At 35.2% G+C, this 20,501-nt stretch overlaps 3 protein-coding genes across 5 annotated transcripts; all 3 read left to right on the top strand.

Annotated features, from left to right (window-relative positions):
• Positions 1 to 921: 921 nt before the first annotated feature.
• LOC121253635 (disease resistance protein RPV1-like) lies at positions 922 to 4,060 on the top strand. Of its 2 annotated transcripts, none has more exons than XM_041153636.1 (3): positions 922 to 1,103; positions 1,870 to 2,400; positions 3,160 to 4,060. In XM_041153636.1, the coding sequence occupies exons 2-3, from the start codon at positions 1,904 to 1,906 to the stop codon at positions 3,941 to 3,943; spliced, it is 1,281 nt and encodes a 426-aa protein (XP_041009570.1). In that variant the 5' UTR covers positions 922 to 1,103; positions 1,870 to 1,903; the 3' UTR covers positions 3,944 to 4,060. The 2 variants fall into 2 exon arrangements, with proteins under 2 accessions (XP_041009570.1, XP_041009562.1); XM_041153628.1 differs by having other exon boundaries at positions 922 to 1,155.
• Positions 4,061 to 8,129: 4,069 nt separating this feature from the next.
• LOC121253608 (dual specificity tyrosine-phosphorylation-regulated kinase 2-like) lies at positions 8,130 to 13,400 on the top strand. The gene is given in 8 exon segments (XM_041153596.1): positions 8,130 to 8,503; positions 8,506 to 8,644; positions 9,659 to 10,496; positions 10,771 to 11,050; positions 11,328 to 11,435; positions 11,681 to 11,959; positions 12,149 to 12,292; positions 12,822 to 13,400. Coding segments are annotated over 8 exon segments (2,112 nt in total). The 5' UTR covers positions 8,130 to 8,353; the 3' UTR covers positions 12,996 to 13,400.
• Positions 13,401 to 15,513: 2,113 nt separating this feature from the next.
• Positions 15,514 to 20,039, top strand: LOC121253650 (carboxy-terminal domain RNA polymerase II polypeptide A small phosphatase 1). Of its 2 annotated transcripts, none has more exons than XM_041153651.1 (6): positions 15,514 to 16,016; positions 17,805 to 17,933; positions 18,022 to 18,142; positions 18,441 to 18,522; positions 18,743 to 18,820; positions 19,304 to 19,455. In XM_041153651.1, the coding sequence occupies exons 1-6, from the start codon at positions 15,738 to 15,740 to the stop codon at positions 19,368 to 19,370; spliced, it is 756 nt and encodes a 251-aa protein (XP_041009585.1). In that variant the 5' UTR covers positions 15,514 to 15,737; the 3' UTR covers positions 19,371 to 19,455. The 2 variants fall into 2 exon arrangements, with proteins under 2 accessions (XP_041009585.1, XP_041009577.1); XM_041153643.1 differs by lacking the exon at positions 18,743 to 18,820 and adding an exon at positions 19,567 to 20,039 and having other exon boundaries at positions 15,519 to 16,016; positions 19,302 to 19,455.
• Positions 20,040 to 20,501: the final 462 nt, after the last annotated feature.

Below are 20,501 nucleotides of genomic sequence, written 5' to 3'. Positions count from 1 at the left end.
AACAATATTTTATTCAACTTTCAACTTTCATCTAAAACATTTCTATCTTATCTCACTATTCAAACGGAACCTAATTCTTTCTAGAGTGTAGCTCTTGCGGAATTCTAAAATTTTAAGAATCATACTGAGTAATAACTCGAGGAATATAGTGTATTATTGGATGAGTCTCATTATCTCATGAATTCATATTCTTGTCGTTCTAAAAATTATGGAAAGTGTTGTCCTCTATCTAGAATGGGTCATAGAACACCATTGATGCCATTAGAGGCCCATAAATGTTTTCAATATCACTTCCAGCTCAAAAGTTTTGGGCATGACGGAGAGGGAGAGAAGCGTATTCTCACTTGAGGGGAGCTTCTGAAAAGAGTGAGAGAGAGAGAGAGCGTGTGTGTCTGTGTGTCATATACATTTTTCTGTCTCGAGTTACATCCGTTGACAGCTGCTTTTGGGTGCAGAGGGAAGAGCTCGGGCGAGAGGAGGAGAGCGTCGGGTTGGGTGGGCGCGAATTGCGAAAGAAATGGTCTACTTGCGATTTTGAATATCAACTAATTTTGAAGAGTAATGCTACATGCAGTCGTGGAGTGCGTAAGTACTGTGCAGTTATTTTGAAAAAAAGTGAGATTCATTTTTAAAAAATTAATTATTTTATGTGAATCTCATATTTATTTATTTATTTTAAAATAATTATATAATATTTTTATACTCATAATTACAATTATTATTTTTCAATTTTAAACCTTAGCTTGTGAAAGAAGTAGAAGAAAGAAAGAGAAAGACACATGTGTATTGGGTAGCAGAGAAATTGTAAGCAATAGTAAAGGGTACCATTACCCTTCTTTCTAATGGGCTTTATACGGGCTTGTTCAATGATCCCTGCGCAAATATGCCCGACTGATATCATATAAAATTATAAAAAGAAACGCTCCGTGTCGACGAAAATCTGACCAGACCAAACTCCAAGGTCAACCAAATGCTAGAACAGAAGCCCTCTCCCTCCCTAAAAAACTTTCGAGGCGGTCCCTTTCTCGCCCCAACCCAACCCCGGCAGACACTCACCAGGCCCCAAGTATCGAATCGCTCAGGCAACATGAACGACAGTACTGGTTCGTCTTCGGCCGTTCCTTCTCCACTTTGCAAAGAACAATTATTTTTCCGGTTGGTTTGTCTTGTTCTTAACTTGCAGTGTTTATATAGAGTTGGAAATTTCAACTGGGTTCTTATTATATTTATATTTTATGGTTGCATCTACATTAGTTTTAATCTCACCTGTATATCAAAACTTTCTGGACAGATCAATCTTGAAGTTTTCTAAACTCAAAAAATCAGATCTAGAGTTTCGTTTTGGGTTTCTTTTGCAATTCGCAAAACAAATGATCTGGGTCCTGGTCAATCTTGTCACTTCGCATTGGAAATTCAAAGCTTTAGTTATGTGTGTAGTGTTTCACTTTGGTCCTAGTAATTTCGTGATGCTTTTGAGATGTGGAACTGGAAAGTTTCTCCACAATCACAAGAGATTGTTAATGAGAGCCTATGAATGGAAAGGTAATGGTCTGACTGGGATACGAGGAGGGATTCGATCGTGGGGAAGCGTTCTGTAGCATTCTTACAAAATGGACCCTCAATTTTGTATTCTGCAAGTTTTCACGTGTTGCTAGGCGACTACCAAACATAGTTTGGTAGGTCATCCATGGTGCCTAGGATACTTAATATGTCTTCACAATTATGCCAAATATTGTATATTATGTTTTCCCAAATTAGTCAAGACAAAAAATAAATATACTGTAAATGTATTAAATTTAAATTATGCTCCGTCCGCTAGCCTAGCTCCACCGTTTCTGTTACTCACATAAGGTTTATCTCCTTTTCCAGACAAGCTTGATTACAACAAAGCTTCTCCTTTTTCATGGCTTCTCAGACCCTTTCATCCCCTCCCAATCCTTGTTGGAGCCATGATGTCTTCCTTAGTTTCAGTGGTGAACACACCCGCAAGAACTTCATTGACCACCTCTATAGTGCCCTCAAGCAAGCTGGAATTCACACCTTTCGAGATGAAGACGAGCTTCCAAGAGGAGAGCACATTTCTAGTGAACAGATCAATGCTATTCAAGGATCCAGAATTTACATTGTCGTTTTCTCAAAAGACTATGCTTCTTCCAGTTGGTGCCTTGACGAGCTTGTGGAGATTGTGCGCTGTAAGAATGCCCTGAGCCACACTCTTCTTCCAATATTTTTTGATGTGATTCCCAGAGATGTCCGAAAACAGACCCAAACTTTTGCTGAAGCATTCATTAGCCATGAAAAGCGGTTTCGGGCTGAGATGGAGAGGGTGCAGAAGTGGAGAGAAGCTCTTACCGAAGCTGCAAATGTTTCCGGCTTGGATCTCCAGAATGATGCAAATGGGTATAATGCTACAGTCACTTCTGCTTCTTTATGCATTTTTTTTTTTGGTCCTTTTACCCAATTTTCAATTCTTTTCATTTCATAAATTTTGGAGAAATTTCTAAATTTATTTTTAAACCAAATTTAATCTAAATCTGACCATTTTAAAGGATTTCAGACTAATTTGGGCATGCTTGCATCATCTTTAATGTACATAATTACCCTTTGACAATCCCTGCATAATATTGTAACTGGATGTCTTAAATTATTATTATTTATCCCATTAAAAAGAATAAACAAGTTTTGGCAAGTGTGATAGATAGTGTTTGAATAATTGCAACTCTATTCACCAGGACGAAGTCAACAATAATTTTAGTTCATCCCAGAGAATAAAACAGTAAGTCAAATCTTTTCCATCTGCCAATGTGAGTGTGATATCTCATGCCCTAGAACCTTACTTCTCCTGTATAAATCTAGATATTAAAACAGATGTTGGTTTTAGATATTTAAGTCTAGGTGGCTTTTTAGATGAAATGGAATATACAAGAGAAACAATATTGTGACAATATCCTCCCTGAAACAGTTAAAGGAAAAAAAAGAAAAGAAAAGAAAAAGTGGGGGTTGGTATTGGACAAGAAATTACAGAGAAACATATTTAAATGATATATTTTATATATTTGGGACGACTCAATTATTTAAGATACAGACATAATATTTTTTCTTTTTCTTTCCTTGTGCTTATTTTATTTTGCTATTTTCTATTTGAATTATGATGATCAGGTTCGAATCAAGGCTTATTGAGAAGATAGTTGAAGAAATTTTGTGTAAAGTAAACCAAGTTTACTTGCATGTTGCTGTCCACCCTGTAGGAATAGATTCTCGTGTTGAAGAGATGAAAGCTTTATTAAATATTGGAACAAGTGATGTTCGTGTTGTAGGTATCTATGGGATAGGTGGAATCGGTAAAACAACCATAGCTAAAGCTGTCTATAATGAAATATGTAATGGTTTTGAAGGAAGCAGTTGTCTTCTACAGATTAAAGAAATGTCACAACAACCTGACGGTTTAATTCATTTACAAGAACAACTTGTTTCTGATATCTTGAAAACAAAGAACTTGAAGGCTGGGAATGTTGATGGAGGAATCAATGAAAGATTTTGTCGCAAAAGAGTTCTTATTGTTCTTGATGATGTGGATCATTTAAACCAGTTTAGTTCATTAGTTGGAAACCTCGAGTGGTTGGCTCCAGGAAGTAGAGTTATTGCTACGACAAGAGATGAACATTTGCTTACTGAGCTAGGAGTAAATGAGAAATACGAGGTACTGGAATTGAATCCTGAGGAGTCCCTTCAACTTTTCAGTTGGCATGCCTTTAGAATGGCCCATCCAAAAGATGGTTTCTTACAGCTTTCGATTGATGCAGTGGGTTATGTTGGAGGAATTCCACATTCTCTTGAAGCTCTGGGTTGTTATCTTCTAGGAAGAAGCATTATTGAATGGAAAAGCGCATTAGAAAAATTACAAAAAATTCCTCATATGAATATTCATTACAATAAGTTGTGATTTCCTAGCTAGATGATATGGTTGCTGGGCAGATTCCTTGATGTTGTATATATGTTTCTTTATCGGTGCAGACAAGGAAATGCCATCAATGTACCCGTTGTTTGTAGTTTAGTATCAGTATTCTTATTTTTATAGGAAGGAAGTGGAAGGAAGGAAAGAGAAGTGGAGGATTCATGATCCTATACGAGATGAAGGAAGGAAGGAAGAAGGACAATATGCTTTTATATTTTATAAACACATACATGTGCACTAGGGGTGTCAAATGGTGTTAACGGGTCGTGTTCGTGTCGTATCAAGGTATGTATATTACACTTAACGGGTTAATACAAACACGACCCGTTAAGGATTTCGTGTCAAAATTTCAAACCCGAACACATACGGTAAGATAACGGGTTGACACGACACGACCCGTTAATGAATAATAAATAAATTGACACGATATGACACGACTCGTTCCGTTTCAACCCGTTTATGTTAATGGGTTGAACAGACACGATACGACACGACCTGACTCGTTTGATTTAATATAAATATTTAAATATAAATAATATCTATAAAAAATAAAAAACTAATTACAGGTCTAAAATTACAATCTAAACAAATATGATCCACACAATTTGTAATAATATTCATTATTAAGATTACATCCCAAATATAATAAACAAAACATACAGTATAAATATATTAATGTTACAATCTCAAATATAATAAAAAATTTAAAACACAGATATAAACAAATTTAGAAATTGAAGAAGGAAGTGGAGCGTCTTCTTTGCCCTTTAGGTCTAAGGGTATAAAGGTAAATTTAATTTTCTTAATGGGTCATAACGGGTTGACTCGTTAGTGATCCGTTAAGCAATCGTGTCTTAACGGGTCAATCTATTTTTATCCGAATCCGTTAAGGTTAAACTCTAATCCGCTTTTATCGTATCGTGTTCGTATTAGATTAACGGGTCGTGTCACATATTACCACCCTTAATGTGCACAAATATGTATATATTAGATTGCGCGGGAATATGGGATCGAGAGCAGAAGAGGGTCCCATCCTAAATGTGCCCATACTCGAAGAAGACGTACCTTTGGAAACCCAATCCATTTGTTCAGATAATAATTTTGAGATTGCTACAAATGAATGCCGTGGATCTGGAAAGGATGCTACGAATATCATTCCAAAGAACTAAGATGGCTTCTCTAGCACTCTAATTTCACCAATATAACCTCGTTGTCCTTCAGTGGAGTAATATATAATGCCAAAAAATTGTGGAAATAGACGAAAGTAATAAACATGTATATGTACGTTTCTCTTTGTTTGGGAGTGAGCTTCCAAATTGGTACGGCCATAGAGATGGGATTTTTGGGATCTTTTCATGTACCTTGTCGTTTTCAAAAGAGGTGGGATGCGAATGAAGATAATATAGCTCGTTTATATAAATTTAGACAAATATTCATCTGTTTGGATTGAGAAGTGATTTTAATTCATCTTATTTCATTATTATAATTTTCTCAAATTTTTATATAAAATATAATAAATAATTTAATTTTTTTAAATTCTAAAATAATAATAATATTAAAAAATAATATTATAATAATATTTTATTTAATTCATTTAAAATTATCTCATCTTAACTCACTATACATACGCCAAAAACGCACTTCAGCATCGAAGTCGACTAATACATGCAAAAACCATTGCACTCTCTCAAAGACACCTTCTCACACCATATAGATCCAACCAAAGCTGTTTCGACGTGGTTCGATCTTTAAGAAACCCGATCGTGGTCCCTCCAAATAAATCATAAATGAGCCCTTTTGTGGAAGCTTCGTGAGAAAAATCCTCTACGTTTCACTTATCCTTAACGACATATTTTAGGCCACAGAAGACGAGCAAGCAGCCAATAGAATTGGAGTTGGAAATTCGTTGTAGCCATTAGAATTAATTATATATTTGAGAATGGTACTGGGAAATGTGTAATTACTATTTACTCCCTCAATCTGGCTTAGAAATCTACCTTCTAGAAATTGTTGTTAGTTTTCTTCGAGTCGTTTTCATTGTGGATGGAAATTGGAAACCTTCAAACTTTTGTCCATTTTTTTCAAAGATGCTTCAAGATATGGGAATCCAAAGATGCTTTTATGAATTTTGACCTTACAAGATGAATGCAACTGCTTGCTTGCTTGCTTGCTTGCTGATTTTTTAATAATATAATTATAAAATATTTAAAAATAAATAAAAAAGAACAATGAAGGCAAACACCAATTTCGTTTCAAACTTGGCCACTTGAATCATGTTGGGTACTTTCACTATTGGGTGGGGGCGGAAAACATGCTTATTTATAGCGAATAATCAAATGAAAATTAATTGAATATTAGCTAAAACGATGATAGATATATTAATTAAAGGACATCTATCGTGATCATTATAGTTTCGAGGTATCCTGTGAAAAGTAATATGTGATTTCTCCCTTCCTTCTGCAAGTAAAAAATTTTAGAGAGGCATGCCTGGCTTGCACTCAAATTAAACATTACATGAATGATTCTTTTTTTTCTTTTTTTTTTATAAAAAAAAAAAAAAAAAAAAAAGAAACGTGCCCAAAATCAGATTGGGTCGTTTCATTATCCCACCCGAAAAATAAATTATAAAATATAAGTTTGGTAGCAGAAGGGGGTCCTAACTTGGACCCAACCCATCTAAAAAGCTAATAATTTCTCAAGTCGATACCCTGTTTTCATAATTTTTTATTGTTTTTTTCTCTGAGTCGATGGTTGATGCTGACCATTTATCACTTAACAAATTCGAACTGATTCGTATTGCTCACCTCACAATTTTATTATTGTGGTCAGATTTTCATTAATGTGAATTAAATTTGAACCAACAGTTCTTTGCAAAAATAAAAGACTTTACGATTGTGGTCTCACCACACCAAGTACGAACCAACAGTTCATTTGAATTTGAAAATTTGAAAACAAGAATAGCAGAGATGCCCAAAAAAAAAAAAAAAAAAAAAAAGAAGCAAGTAATAATAAGAAGAGAGAAAGAAAGGAAAGAAAAGAAAAAGAAATAGAGGTTAATCATTCTTTACGATGGTCACATGGAAAAGAAGCTAGAAAGTGAAAAAAGCTGTGTCCAGTCCATCACACTGCTTGTGTAGGAGCAACATTATGGCCTGCGGTGGGTCGTATTACTATTTTCATCATCCAAAACCCAGAGGTTGCACCTCATAAATCATAATTTCACCCCTCAATTAAATATTCGAGAAAACAGTATACAAATTTCCTGATATTTTTTTTTTTTTTGCTCAAACTGGAAACAAGATAAAAATAATAATAATAATTCAGTTATAAAAAAATTTTATAAAATAAATTTACAAACTGACGTAATTTAATATGATACATCATATTGTCACACTTTTCAAATAAAAAAAGTAGATTTGTATTGTTTTTTAATCCAAACTCATCAGCAAATATTTTATTTATTTATATTAGGATATATTTATTTGAACATTCCATTTAAATATGGAGACCAAGTTACGAATGTTCACTTCTATTTATTATATTTCCTTTTAAGTGATACATTCTCTTTTTCCATTTATAGAACTTTCCCATTGGTTGATATATTCACTTATTTTCGATGACATATTTCTCCGTTGATGTATTTATTCATCATATCAACCAAATGAACACGAAAAGCCTTCCGTATAATCCAAATGCGTATGGAGTAATAGGAGTAATAAAGACACAACATTTCAACCGAAACCGAAACAGAAACATGTTGATCACCAAACTTTGTCTCTTCACTATATTTTAATACAGATATTCTTAATTAAGCTTATAACTGTTGTCTAGTAAAAAAAAAAAATCAGAAATTTCTTAAAAAAAAAAAAAATACAAGCATAAAGCAAAGAAAAGGAAAAATCACATCATCTTGGAAGATTTTTCTTTATTTTATTTTTTCGGTGAGAAATTCTCCCAGTTGGAAAGTGCATAAAGGTCAAAATCAAACGGTCCCGACGTCCCACTTTTCTCGTACCACCATAAAAACCTTGTTAGCAAAATAATAATAACAATAAATAAATAATATCGTCTTCAACGATTAGATAGAATAATTTCCACGTGTCAATCGGTCGAAGCACTTGCGGCCCCACTGAGCAAAAACCCCCAAAACCCACACCTCTCACTTGTCAAAGTTGGTAAGGCACAACCCCTTCGGCCCTTCCCTTCCCGTAGCTTGTGTTTTACAGCAGACATAGAAAGAGAGAAAGCTGAGCCTTTTAGAACTCGAGTCTCGTAGAAGCATGCAAACCCTGAACCATGTCATAGTTTCCACTTCTACCCCTCCTAAGTCACTTAACTCCCATGCCCTCACGTTTCTCTCTCCCTCAGCTCACACTTCACATTTGACTTTTCACGTTCATGGCGGTCTCAGACGTCGAGGCAGTGCTAGAGTTCTTGAGGAACAACGGGTTCTCGGAGGCCGAGTCTGCTCTCAAAGAGGATATGATTGAAAAGAGTGAACTGGGTTCGTTTGATTTCGAGAAATTCTTCTTCCCAATGGTGCCTCCTCCCCACCGGTGAGAATTCCGTCGACTCTCCGAGGATCGGGGATTCCTCCTGATGATGGTGAATCTTCGAGGTCAAACTCTAGGTCTGGGGACGACGAGTTCGTGAGCTTAGGGTCTTCCACTTCGGATGTGTGTTCTTCAGGTGCTTGTTCTTGGATTGAGTTTATGTTTATCTTTGTGCTACAGCGTGCTCCGTAAGCATAAAATTCTTGCCTTTTCGATTTCTTTTTTAACCTTCTGTCTGTTTTCCAAGATAACCGATGACAACAAAAGAAACGAAACGATGTTTTAGTTCACACATGCTAATCTGGTATATTAATTCGATTCAGTCGAGCGGATGTTTTTGCTTTTTTCTGGTACCAATTTATGGAATATCATGGCTCAAGAATCGAATTGTAGCTTTGTTTGATCAAAGGAACTTATGGTCCGATGATCTTCCAGTATTTGGTTAACAAATTGTTCCGATGTTAATTGATGCTGATGAGCACGCCACTGATACTCTATCCAAGCCGGTTCACGAGACAAAATTTCATTTAGCGTATATCTTTTAATGAAGTATTGGCAACCAAAGCGGCATCTTTGCATAGCACGAAAATTGATCTCTTTATCGGGATGATCAACTTTAGTTGTTCTCTTGGTCTTGATAGTCAACTTCGTTTTTTCCACCATTTCCTCTTATATGTCAAGTTGTGTACTTATAATCTGCTGTCGAGAGTGAGATGCTTCACTCAGATATGCCTGATTAGATTTTGTGATCTCACTTTACTGTAGTCTATCTTCGGTTTCTTACTCTAGAAATGGAGTACAATCTTTTTTCTCCACTATCACTCCATTGCTACCACTTTCTTTTCTATAATTACTCAAACACTTGCAACTTCATCGCCATGTTGTTTCTGAAACTTACCTTTAGGCTTCTCTTTTATGATTTAAACCATCAATCTGATTGCCACTGTTGCTCTGTCACTTATGCTTGTCTGATATTTGCATTTCAAATCTTCTTTCAACTAAAGAGTCAGGAAACGCCATATCGCCGGACTTGTTAAATTTCAAACAAAGTGTCTAATTTGTTTTCCTATTATTCATTATATTTCCCATTTTTCCTCTCTTTTTCTTGATTTCACCCTGTAGCACTCACAAAAAGTTTTTATCATCACAGAATTCATAAACCCATATGGAGTTCGGTCAACATCTCATGATACCTCTGAAGCCTCATCAGAAAACCTATCTCAATTTGGCACAGCACGCGATTATCATGATTTTGATATGCAAAATGACCTGTTTTGGTATGATGAGAAAGATGACGGTGACTTCATGACTCCCTCATTTGATGGACCAGACTTCTTTGGCTGTCCAAGTGAGGATAAGTTTGTCATGATGTCAGAGAATGAGAAGCAACATGGGAACCCACTGGAAGAGAAATGTCTTTTTTACATTGATCCCTTAAATGATGAAAATGAGGTTCATATGGTGGATTATGATAATTTTGATAGAAAGTATGACCCTGGAGGATGCATTCAGGAGCAAACCAAAGGTATTACCGCTTATGATTGTCTAGCCCCCATTTATACATACAGTGTTGGAGCTGGAGGATTTTATGGTGACAATCTTGCAAATAACAGCTACATGAGCTCTAAAGAAACTGATTTGAATGGTTCTCAGTTAAAGGTTGTAGGGGATATTCCCACTGACTGTGGTGCTGCTACACAAGATAAAATAAGGAAGACTAGCTACTCTGCTAAAAGGGGCTGCTCGAATGACTGGGTTGAAGGGTTTAAGGATTCCCATCACTTTAATGTTAAGGTTGCTGAGAAAGATTTCATACCAAATGGAATCGACAGCTATGAGTTTGGAGATGGTGGAAAAGTAAATTCAGAACCCAGCAAGCCTGAAGCTGCTGCAGAAGGGGAGGATTTTATTGATGATCTTTTAATGTATGATACTCATGAGGATGAGTATGAAGTATTTGACCTTCGAATCATACACAGGAAAAACAGGTTCGTTGGAAATTTTCCTCTTTTACTTTTGGTTGCATCTTGATCAATTCTAAGTTTCTAGTCTTCAATAAATTTCTTTTTTCATCCAGCAATTTTTTCTCAATTTGTTTGAATTGAATTTTGGTTTTAACTGGGGAGCATAAGATCATTAGAAGTTGATTCTAGTCATCAAAATGTTCATACAATTAGTTCTTTGTTTTATTGGAGATTTGAATCTTGTGTTCCGGGTTGAGATGTAGCAATCAATTGTAGTCATGGGTTATGCCATCTACAGGACTGGATTCGAGGAAAACAAGGATCTGCCGATTGTGCTGAATACTGTCATTGCAGGTAGATACTATATTACAGAGTACCTTGGTTCGGCCGCTTTCAGTAAGGTTGTTCAGGCCCATGATCTTCACACTGGAATGGATGTTTGCCTGAAGATCATAAAAAATGATAAAGACTTTTTCGATCAAAGTTTAGATGAAATTAAACTTTTAAAGCTTGTCAACAAGTATGACCCTTCTGATGAACGGCACATTTTGCGTCTTTATGACTTCTTTTATCATCAGGTATGATAATGTGGTACAGCATTCAAGTAACTTATTGTGTGTGCTTCATTATTGCTTTATGTCTCTCAAAGATTACCAAATGTAATTTCCTGAATCTATATTTCAACACCATATGATTGCTGTATTCTGTTTATGTGTTTCGGTATGCATATAGGCTGAGATAGTTCTGTTAGAATGATGGATTTTGATCTTTTTTATATGATTGGCATGCTATTTACTTATTATGTAGCTCATTAACTTATTGTGGGCAACTTCTTTCTTCATGAAAATAATGCAGGAGCATCTCTTCATTGTTTGTGAACTCCTCCGAGCAAACTTATATGAATTTCAGAAATTCAATCAAGAATCTGGTGGAGAGGCTTATTTTACCCTGAGCAGATTGCAGGTTGTTCAATTAGAATATCTACTTGCAGTACTTCTTCCAGTTGATTCCTTATGTTGTTTGTTTTGTTTGGGAGTCTAGTCTGACGGTACGGGTGCCTTTGATTCACACAGTTCATATTTGTTACACTGGATTTATAGATTTTCTCAATGAAGTTTTTGTGTATGTTAATGAGCAATTATATAGGCATTTTACCATGAGCATGAAACTTAATGGTATGCTTCAAAAATTTCCTTTCCTTCTCACAGGTCATAACCCATCAATGTTTGGAGGCATTGGAGTACTTACATCACTTGGGAATTATTCACTGTGATCTAAAGCCGGAAAATATTCTTATCAAAAGTTACAGAAGATGTGAGATCAAGGTTATTGATCTTGGAAGCAGTTGCTTTCTGACAGACAACTTGTGCCTGTATGTACAATCCCGTTCCTATCGAGCTCCTGAAGTAATCCTAGGCCTTCCATATGACCAAAGGATTGACATCTGGTCTCTTGGCTGTATATTGGCTGAGCTATGCTCTGGGGAAGTATGTCTTTGTTTTGCTTCATGTATATTATTTAATTGAAGTTAAAACTCATTGTCATAGATGTTTGCTTTAAAGTATCATATGCCAATTTTGAGTTTTCTCTATAACTGTTCATTCTGATGTTTTTCTTTGCAACCAATTTGACAAAAAAAATTATATCCTGTAATTAGTGAATTATGTGTTTGCCAGGTGCTGTTTCCAAACGATTCAATTGTGACAATCCTTGCACGCATGATTGGGATGTTTGGCCCTATTGATTTAGAGATGTTGGAACAGGGGCAGGAGACAAACAAGTATTTCACAAAAGAATATGATCTTTATCATATAAATGAGGTTTGTTTCCCATGTTTTACTACTTCAAGCATATTACCCGTTTTATCTGAACAAGATATTGTGAATGTATAGCGTCTTGCTTGCAGCTCAACACATGAGACTTTAACCTCATTTCTCATGCTTGATGAAAGGCAGACTCAATCAGAAGTTCTAATTACTAAATTGCGTGTTTTAAATGTGCTCACTAACTTCATTCAAATTACGGGGTATGGTTTTGAAAACGTGTACTTTTTCATTTGAAAGATAAGGTATTAAATAAGGTTTCCTTGAATGGTATAAATTTTCTAAGAGCTGAAACTCCTTTGACCAAAAGAGGTTAACAAATCTGGAACTATCTTCAGGTGTTACGAAATCATATTGAAGTATGATGTCTAACCATAAGTGATAATTCGTCATTGACTCGCATATGGAGATTGTCTAACCATAAGGAAAATGCTTCACAAAAGTAGCGCATATACGGTGATGCTGTGATCATGTCATTAATACAGAATTACATTTTAGCTCATAGCATGCACGTTGTTGTGACCAGGAGACAGACGAACTGGAATACATAATCCCCGAGTCATCCTCGTTGGAGCATCAACTGCAGGTTACCGATATCGGGTTTATCGATTTTGTGAAAAGTCTGCTTGAGATCGATCCAAAGAGGCGCCCAACAGCAATGGAGGCACTAGAGCACCCATGGCTTTCCCACCGGTACTAGTCCACTTCTTTCGAATATTAGTGGTGGAATTTTCGTTCTTTTGAGGATTATTGTTCACATAAGCCAAATTTCCCTGAGGATGAGAATGGAATGCATTTCTGACTTCAGTTTTGGTTGCATATATGTTGTTACATTACATGATTTTTTTTTTTTTTTTTGTATTGTACAATTTATTTATTAATTAGCACATACATATGTTTTGTTCAAAGTTTCTACTCAATTCTTTTTACCCTTTAGGTTATGGTTGGTTTGTAATTAACCAAAAACAGACTTTCCGAACCAATTTGGGTTCTATATGCTTGCTGGTGAGTACAAAGTTTTAACTCCTTGTAAACCTCTGTACTATCAAAAGTTGTACACAGTTTCATTCCGTTCCACAGATTTTGCCGAACGGTGTTTTGCTGAGCTTCACTTTTGTTTTTTGTTTTTGTTTTTGCTTTTTTTTCTCTCTCTCAACACATACATATATTATATATTAAATAAGAAAATTGGTACCACTCTCAAAAGCACGATATTTATTATGGCAGCTACTTGGTGGCCTCGACAGCTTTTATCGATGAGGCAAAATTTATTTTTTTATTTTATGTGTTTTTTCTAAGTATTTTTTAAATCATTTTAAATATTTTTTTAAAAATAAATTTATAAATTCATTAAAAAAATATTTTCTTAATTATTAAGTAAAAAAAAAATGGCATACAATCTCGGAAGAATTTTTCGGTGACGTTAACATTATTTATTTTTGTTGACGCAAGCAAAGTTTGACTAGTTTTGCTTACACTAGGAAAAAAAAAAATATGGATCATAAAACTGAAAATAAAGTTATAAGAAGCTTTCTAAAGCAATAGTATTGATTTGATTAAAGTCATCTTTGAAATTCAAAACCTGTCTAATCATAATCTAAGTTAGTCAAAATAATAATATAATATTATTTTTTAATAATAATTTTTTTTTTATATTTTGTAATTACAATAACTATATGTTAATAATATTTCTTCATTCACATACATCAAAATTGACAAAAATAAAAGTGAAATGGTGCTCAAAAAAAGTAAAAATCGTGAAAAATGAAAACTGAAAAGTAAAATAATTAAGATAATTTTTACAATAAAATATTATTTTTAAAAATAAATAATACATCTTCAAAATTTAAAGATATATTTAAAATTACTTATCTCATAGTTTAAATTTTTACTTTTTGAAAAAGTCATCATTTTATCTACATAGGGTTGATCATTGACCAAACTTTGCCAATTTGAAATTTTGGCCAAAAACATTGAACATGCTCAACGACAATGGTCAAACATACAATGTTTCTTGGCCACCATTGTACACACACATGATGAAATAAGCACACGTAATTCCACGTCTACAAAGTCCAAGCAATATCTTTCTACGACAACTTTTCAATGATCACTGGTTTCTCAGTCCAATGAAAGGAACTCCATGCCCTTTGAATACGCCCGAGGGCACCAAATTAGCCCCCTCCTATGAATCATCACCCATATATATATTTTAATTCCTTTTCATCATAGCATGTAATAAAATCAAAAGTAATAATTACAAAGGACAGAGTCTTAAAGAAGGAAATATTGTCTCTTTCTGATTGGCGGGTTCTAACATCTCCAAGTCCGAAGCCTCGCTCTCTCTTTTTTTCCCTCACTTTATCACTTTTGTCGCCCGAAATATATGCAAGCCCACGTTTCCGCAGTTGCGCGTGGATTCCCTGAATCGATCAATCAGTCCCTAAAGCCTGAAGCCTCCGTCCCACATTGCCCTCACCTATTTTGAAGGATTTTGAGCAAGTGATCATGTTCACTTTAATTTTTATTTAAAAAAAAATGAATTTTAAGCTTTACCTTTACTTAAATATAACTTATAAATGACTATTTATACGTACTTGTAAATTATTTACTGCCCATACTGATCATGGATGGATTCTATTGAGATTAACTTTGTACTTTAAGGTAAAATAAATTTTTAAATATGCCTATTTGATCCTTATTTTTTAATTAAATAATATTTTCTTTAATTTTTCTGATCATTTAAACTTTTTTTATACACATATGTTGATCACATAAAATTAAAATATATGGTGATATGCATATTTAATTTACAACAAATAATTGTAAGAAATTCAAATCCAAATATATTATATAGATGAATTCTACTCATTAACTACTACTCACTCTCACACCCAACATCTATAATTTTTTTTCATAAGTAGTGCAGTTATTTTTCATAAAATGTGGTATATGTGATAATAAATAGTAAAAATTATACAACTATCGCATAATCTTTTTGAAAAAGATTAAGTTTATTATTAAAAAATTATTATTTTTTATATAAATTTTATATTTTATTTATCTTTTTTAAAAGAATTATACGAACTACACAATTAACAAGTACAGATATCTTTTCTCAATATATAAATAATATAACCTACAAAACAAAAAATAAAAGGAAACAAACAAAAGCATCTTCCGACCAAAAGATAAAAAAGAGAAACTCTGGCCACGTACCTCGACAGTACGTCCTACTCTCCTGAAGAACGCGTGACTACCATCTCTCTTTCTCGACGAAGACCACGACCGCATCTCCGAGAAAATTAAAGAAAGAGAAAACTACAGAAGCTATTATCAACGTACATATCTGGGCGAGCAGATCATTCGTTGATATCCGACGCACCCTAATCACTCTCGCCCTCTGTTCTCTGAGAGAAAGAGACGCACTCTTGGCTATGCTATGGCCGAGTTGACTAAGACAGAGGTGTACTCGCCGAGGTCTCTGCAAGTATGGCGGACGCTCCTGAACTGGTTGGCCTTGTTCTTTCAGATCTTCCTTCAGATCCTCAGAGCTCTCGGCCACCACGCTCTGCTCTCTTCCTCCTCCTCTTCTTCTCCTTCCTTCAAGCCCTTGCCGGTCGTCGAGCTCCCGGAACACGACTCTCCGGCAGCCTCCACCGTTGAAATCGCCACCGCATCCGGGGATTTCGATTCCGTCGAGCAGTTCGAGAAGCTCACGGTACGGCTTCGTTTCGACCCACCTTTTCTTTTTAAAGTTCTTTTTTCTTTTTTTTTTTTTTTTTTTTTTTTTTTTTTTTTCCCTTATGTCAAATTTACATTTGATCTGGTTTTTCAAATTGAATGACTGTGTTTCGATTGTATAAACATTCATCGGTTAAAAGTATTTTTTTTTTTCGTTAATTGCAGGGGGTTTTAGTCTGTAGGAGATTAGTCTGTAGGAGATATTAGCCCCGTCTTTTTGCATGGTGGGTTAGATAATCGATTGCTTTCTAGGTGTATTGGGGCAAAAACGTTGCTTTTGCTTAGAGAAACGTTTTGTGCTGGTTAAAACTATTTTTTTTTTTTTTTTTTTTTTTTTCATTTTATTTTGTTCACATATGTAGAGAGCTTACTAGATATGCCAGAAAAAATGTAAACCTCATTTCAAAAAATTAAAATATGTAAACCCTTTTGTTTCTAAGATTGAAATTAAGTTGCGCTTGAGATATAGTGATTAGTGCGGGCATTAAATAGGTATATTGAGGACATGAAAGGAACCACTTGAATCGGGAATAAGCTAGATGTTGCTGCTATTTATAGGAAGGTACTGGGGTTGTAAACAGTAGCAGAACCGGCAATTGTGTCAACGGGGTTCAACTTTTCGACACATTTATGTAATGAGTAATGTTAGATATAATCTTAGGGTGTGCAAGCTCTATGCACTTATTTTGAAAAAAATAGAATCCACCATTAAAAAATGTTAGATATAGTCTTAGGGTGTGCAAGCTCTACGTACTTATTTTGAAAAAAATAGGGTCCACTATTAAAAAAATTATTTTTTTCATGTGGGTCTTAAATTTACTTACTTTTTTCAAAGAGAGTAGGCGAGACTTGCACATCATAGGACTACAAATATTATTTCTCTTATTTAAATTAAAAAGGGATTGAAAAATCATAAAAACATAACTCCAAACTATTTTTCATATATATCATCCACCTTAAAAAATTTTCTTGTACTTTCGCTTTAGATTTCATGTTAAGAAGCTTAGTATTATATAACAAAAAACTTTGGGATCCATATTAATAAGTTTATTATTTCTCCTAAACTTAGTTTTTGGAGAGGCCACATCCTTCAAAATAGATAATAGATAGAAATTAAACAAAATTTTGGGACTATAAGAAAAAAAATTTGAGAGAGGCATTTCTAGGTATATTGAACTTTTAGAAAATTTAAGAGAGCATATTGAGATCAGCAATTTTTTTTTTTTTTTTTTTTGGGGGGGGGGGGGGGGGGGATGGCCCCCCCTAAGTATAACGTGGGTCCACCACTGGTTGCAAAAGCTATCAAAACCATAGGTAGCATACTGGTGTTCACCTAGTACTTTGTTTTGTGGTTACCTATATAATTTGCTTATGCTGTTTGGGTTGATCTTGCGGGTATGCTTTTCAAATTTGCTACCATTATTCTCTGCAGTTCGCATTTAGTTTGCTTCCCATCCATACTATGGTACCGGTATCTGTTTCATAGAGACTTTTGGAAGGTGTAGGTGTACAATGTTTTTGACCGTCACAAACTTCGGATGTGCAAGTTTGTTAAGAAAGTTTAAGAACATGAGTGCAAAATATGCCAACCCCAATTAGTTCAGGTAAGGAACTGCAGTCGAGCAAAAGAAAATGGTAACATAGGTTTGCAAAATGTGTATAATTTTATTTTCTTTCGTTTCTTTTCTTACCATCATCTTTGTTTTGGGTTTCAATTGAAAGCTGATACCTTGGTAGATATCGCAAATGAAAAATTCACTTGCAGGTAGTTCTTGACTTGGATGAAACTCTAGTATGTGCCTATGAGACATCTAATTTGCCAGCTGTTGTTCGTAATCAAGCCACGGAAGCTGGGTTGAAGTGGTTTGAACTGGAATGCATCTCTTCAGACAAGGTGCTTTGCATAACAAACATGTCATATCTAGTTTGTACGGTAGTCATTCATATAAAAATGTCTTCACATGAATGTTTTGGCATTGAAGGAAAGTGAAGGAAAACCTAAGGTCAACTACGTTACAGTTTTTGAGCGTCCTGGGTTGCAAGAATTCTTAAAAGACCTTGGTGAATTTGCGGATCTTGTGCTGTTTACTGCTGGTCTTGAAGGTTTGTTATTACTTAAAAGGAAAATGCTAGAAATTATCCCACTCTTCCATCTTTATCTCGCTCTACTGATGTAGGAGTGCACAATAATCCTTGTTAAAAAAGAAAGAAAGAAAGAAAAGAAGAAGAAGGAGATAAAGATAAAACTCCAAGGGTTATTATACATTGTCACATCATCAAAGAGGGATAATGGTGGGGCAGTAGTGTTGTTTTTAGCATTACTTCAAAACTTTATATGTCCTTCTCACCTCTATTTGCCCCTTTTCTCATTTACACATGATATCTTTATTTATGCGCATAGGTTATGCTAGACCACTTGTTGACAAAATAGATAAGGAAAATCGATTTGGTAGTCGACTCTATCGACCTTCAACAATTAGCACGTAAGTACTGCTTCCACTTCCCTTTTGTGATCTTCTCCCTTCCCACCCTCCACCCTTCCCGTTTCCTTTCTTTGCAAATCATAGCCAATAATGTGGAAACCTTCTTGTGAAATTTTATTTGTACCTGTTGGGGACTTTTTGCTGCTTTGAAAAGTTATTTTGATGACTGCACCTGTGTCTTTGTCCTCCTCGCGTTTCATTTTTTTTTATTGTTGTATAGAGAACGCTCATTGGGGCGGATTAGAGACTTATTTTTCCAATCTTTGTTACTTTGGGCCAAGGCCATTGTTTTAGAGGGGTCAATTTTAATGACTTATGCTTCTTTTTCTTGCTCTTAGGCTGTAATTAGGTATTTATCTCTTGTAACTACCTGTGTACTTGGGCTTTGCCTAATTATGAGGATCAATAAGTTTTCTTATAAAAAAAAGTTAATTGTTGTAAATGACTAGGTTTTCCTCTATCTTTTTGGTACGCTTACTGGCTGATTAAGATCCTTTGTAAACATCATGGGGTCACAGACTTTTATTTAAGTATTGAAGGATTTGTTTGATTCTTATGAAATGCCCAAACTATTCACATGTTTATATACTCCACTTTTATAAAGCTCCAATCCATCTCATAAATTTTGGTCAAGTATGAAACTTCAAGTTTAATTCCATGAGCACGCATTTCTTCCTGTGATTTATGTGCACTTATTGGAAGAATGAACTTTCAAAAGCTCCCTAGCTCAAAACGACTTGGTTTGGTTTGGTAAAGCCTTTGATTCTGCTAAACTATAGGGAGTACCGGGAGCATGTGAAGGACCTCTCCTGCCTGTCAAAGAATCCATCCCGAATTGTTATTGTTGACAACAATCCATTTAGTTTCTTATTGCAACCATTGAATGGAATTCCATGCATTCCATTTACTGCTGGGCAACCGCATGACACACAGGTACCAATATTTGCATTTGATATCTCGGTATCTTTTCACAAATAATTTCATCATCTATTCTTCGGCTCTTTTATCCTGTTATTCAGTACTTACTATTTACCTGTTGATCAGCTTCTGGATGTCCTCCTTCCACTCCTCAAGCACCTTTCTCAGCAGAAAGATGTGAGACCAGTGCTCTATGAAAGGTTCCATATGCCTGAATGGTTTCAAAAGCAAGGAATTCCTACTTCTGCTTGGATGTTGTAGAATAAAGACTATGCAATAAGAGCCGCCATTCTTCTTTGTACAATCACCTACAATTCCTCTTTTTCGAAGGCAGCACACCTCATCAATGGACTCAAAATTTTTGTATAGCAACGATTTGTACACGGGAGATGATGAAACCTCGTTTGAAGCTCTATCCGAAGATTTCAACTGTTGCACTCCTTGGTCCCCTAGCTACACCATTTATGCATGTAGATTTGTCAAAGTTCTGATTGTTATGAAACTTGATTTTCAGGCTTGTGATCATCTTGATTGTTTCTGTAACTTGTTAGAAATTTGTTATGACAGTAATCAATAATTATTAGCTGTTTAAATGTTCACAGCAGCATTGCTCAACAATTATTTGAGATCTAGATGCGTGTTTGTGATGGCTATGGGCATGAAACTAGAGCACGTACAACGGACGAACGCGTTACGCGTCCGTTGCATCTATCAGATGCATGTAGATTTATCAAGTCTAACCTTTCGGTTTGTCATTTGCAAGACAAGATTCAACCGGCCTACCTATCCATTTTTTTTCCTTCCCTTCCTTCTTTTAGATAGAGGGAAGAAAGTTAAGAGGTTCATTGTGAAGAGAAGCCCGGCTGCTCATTCTTAGACTGGAAACCTTTTATGTGCCGCAACCCTAGACTGCTGTCAATAGGTAGGTTTTTCATGCTTTCAAGATTCAAGCCTTGTAGCCCATATGGCTGCCCTCCCAGTTGGGGAGTTCTACGTAATAAAGCCAGTACACCCCCTGGCTGCCACAGCTCGAATAGACGAGCTAGCTATAAGCATAGGTA

This window comes from Juglans microcarpa x Juglans regia, chromosome 1D (assembly GCF_004785595.1).
Source record: "Juglans microcarpa x Juglans regia isolate MS1-56 chromosome 1D, Jm3101_v1.0, whole genome shotgun sequence".
In the NCBI taxonomy this organism is placed as follows: domain Eukaryota; kingdom Viridiplantae; phylum Streptophyta; class Magnoliopsida; order Fagales; family Juglandaceae; genus Juglans; species Juglans microcarpa x Juglans regia.
The sequence above is the reverse complement of the archived record's forward strand: the minus strand, read 5'-3'. Positions and strand labels throughout refer to the sequence as shown.